Source organism: Perkinsus marinus (assembly GCF_000006405.1).
Source record: "Perkinsus marinus ATCC 50983 genomic scaffold scf_1104296942474, whole genome shotgun sequence".
Taxonomy (NCBI): Eukaryota; Perkinsozoa; order Perkinsida; family Perkinsidae; genus Perkinsus; species Perkinsus marinus.
The window spans coordinates 1-1040 of NW_003212174.1; the positions used below are offsets into that span (position 1 = coordinate 1).

General features: G+C 51.1%; 1 protein-coding gene across 1 annotated transcript; it reads right to left on the reverse strand.

The window, feature by feature from the left end:
* Positions 1 to 169: 169 nt before the first annotated feature.
* Positions 170 to 334, reverse strand: Pmar_PMAR019033 (hypothetical protein; the record flags this gene model as incomplete). Its single annotated transcript, XM_002781430.1, has 1 exon — positions 170 to 334. A coding segment is annotated over one exon (165 nt), but the record flags the coding sequence as incomplete, so codon positions are not given.
* Positions 335 to 1040: the final 706 nt, after the last annotated feature.

Below are 1040 nucleotides of genomic sequence, written 5' to 3' on the forward strand. Positions count from 1 at the left end.
CTCCAAATCAGACACGAGCTTCTGCTGCTCGTCCATCTGCTGTTCAGGAGATCGCGCTTACGGAGGAACTCATCTTTACCCTCGGACTTGCCGTGGATTTTCTCATTGAGATCGTGAACCTAGAATGCCAGTCTACACCTTCCACATGCAGTAGTAGTGATGTTCTCACCTTGCCTTGAAGACCCTTGATCTCCTCACTAAGCTTGTCAATCTTCTTCTCATAATAAGCACGATCGACTGGCTGGGGCCTGGTGTGGGCCTCAGCATGAGCAGCCTCGGAGGGCTTCTCCTTGGAGGCGGCAGCGTTAGTGGTGGCGTTTTTAGCGTTCGACATGTCGGAATGGATGCGAGGCGTGTTGAAGGTGGTGGAAGCCGAGCAGCACTAGCTCAAACGAGGGAAAGTACTGATGATGACACAGAGTGTCTGTGGCGTGCGGTATCCACTCTCCACCCCTTATCGATCCCGCTATCTCACTCTTCTACCCATCCAGTTGAAACGCCGGAGTCTATGTAATCTGCTCGATTGGCGGCGCGGTGGAGCGCGCAACTCATCTATCGAAGAACCCGGGTTCGAATCTTCGTTAAGGCATCTTCTTAATTTTTCTCCCAAATTCGCGTGCCTTCAAGCTACGTTGTCCTAGAAGTTAGCCATACATTACGATTACAATAGCAACAACAGTGATGATACAAACGACACCAAGAGAACCTCGAGACTCGTCATCAAGCGAATACCAATACGATAGGCAACAGTTACTTAGGTAGAACCCCATGCAGCAGTGACGCACAGATCAACTTGGGGTATGTTTAGGATGTACCCTGGCCCCCCAGGGCCGGACATATCAAATCCAATAGGAATCAGAGTTCATCGATTTCCCCCACCGAATGCTAAGCAGCGACTGATTCCACAACAGGGGGAGGAATACAACGCTGGAGAGCTTGGGAGTAGTCCTTGTATTAGTTCTGCTACCACTCCTCCAGGAATTCCCATCAGTCGAGGCCCCTATTCAGAGCTAAAGGGAGGGGACGAGATCCGAGCGGTA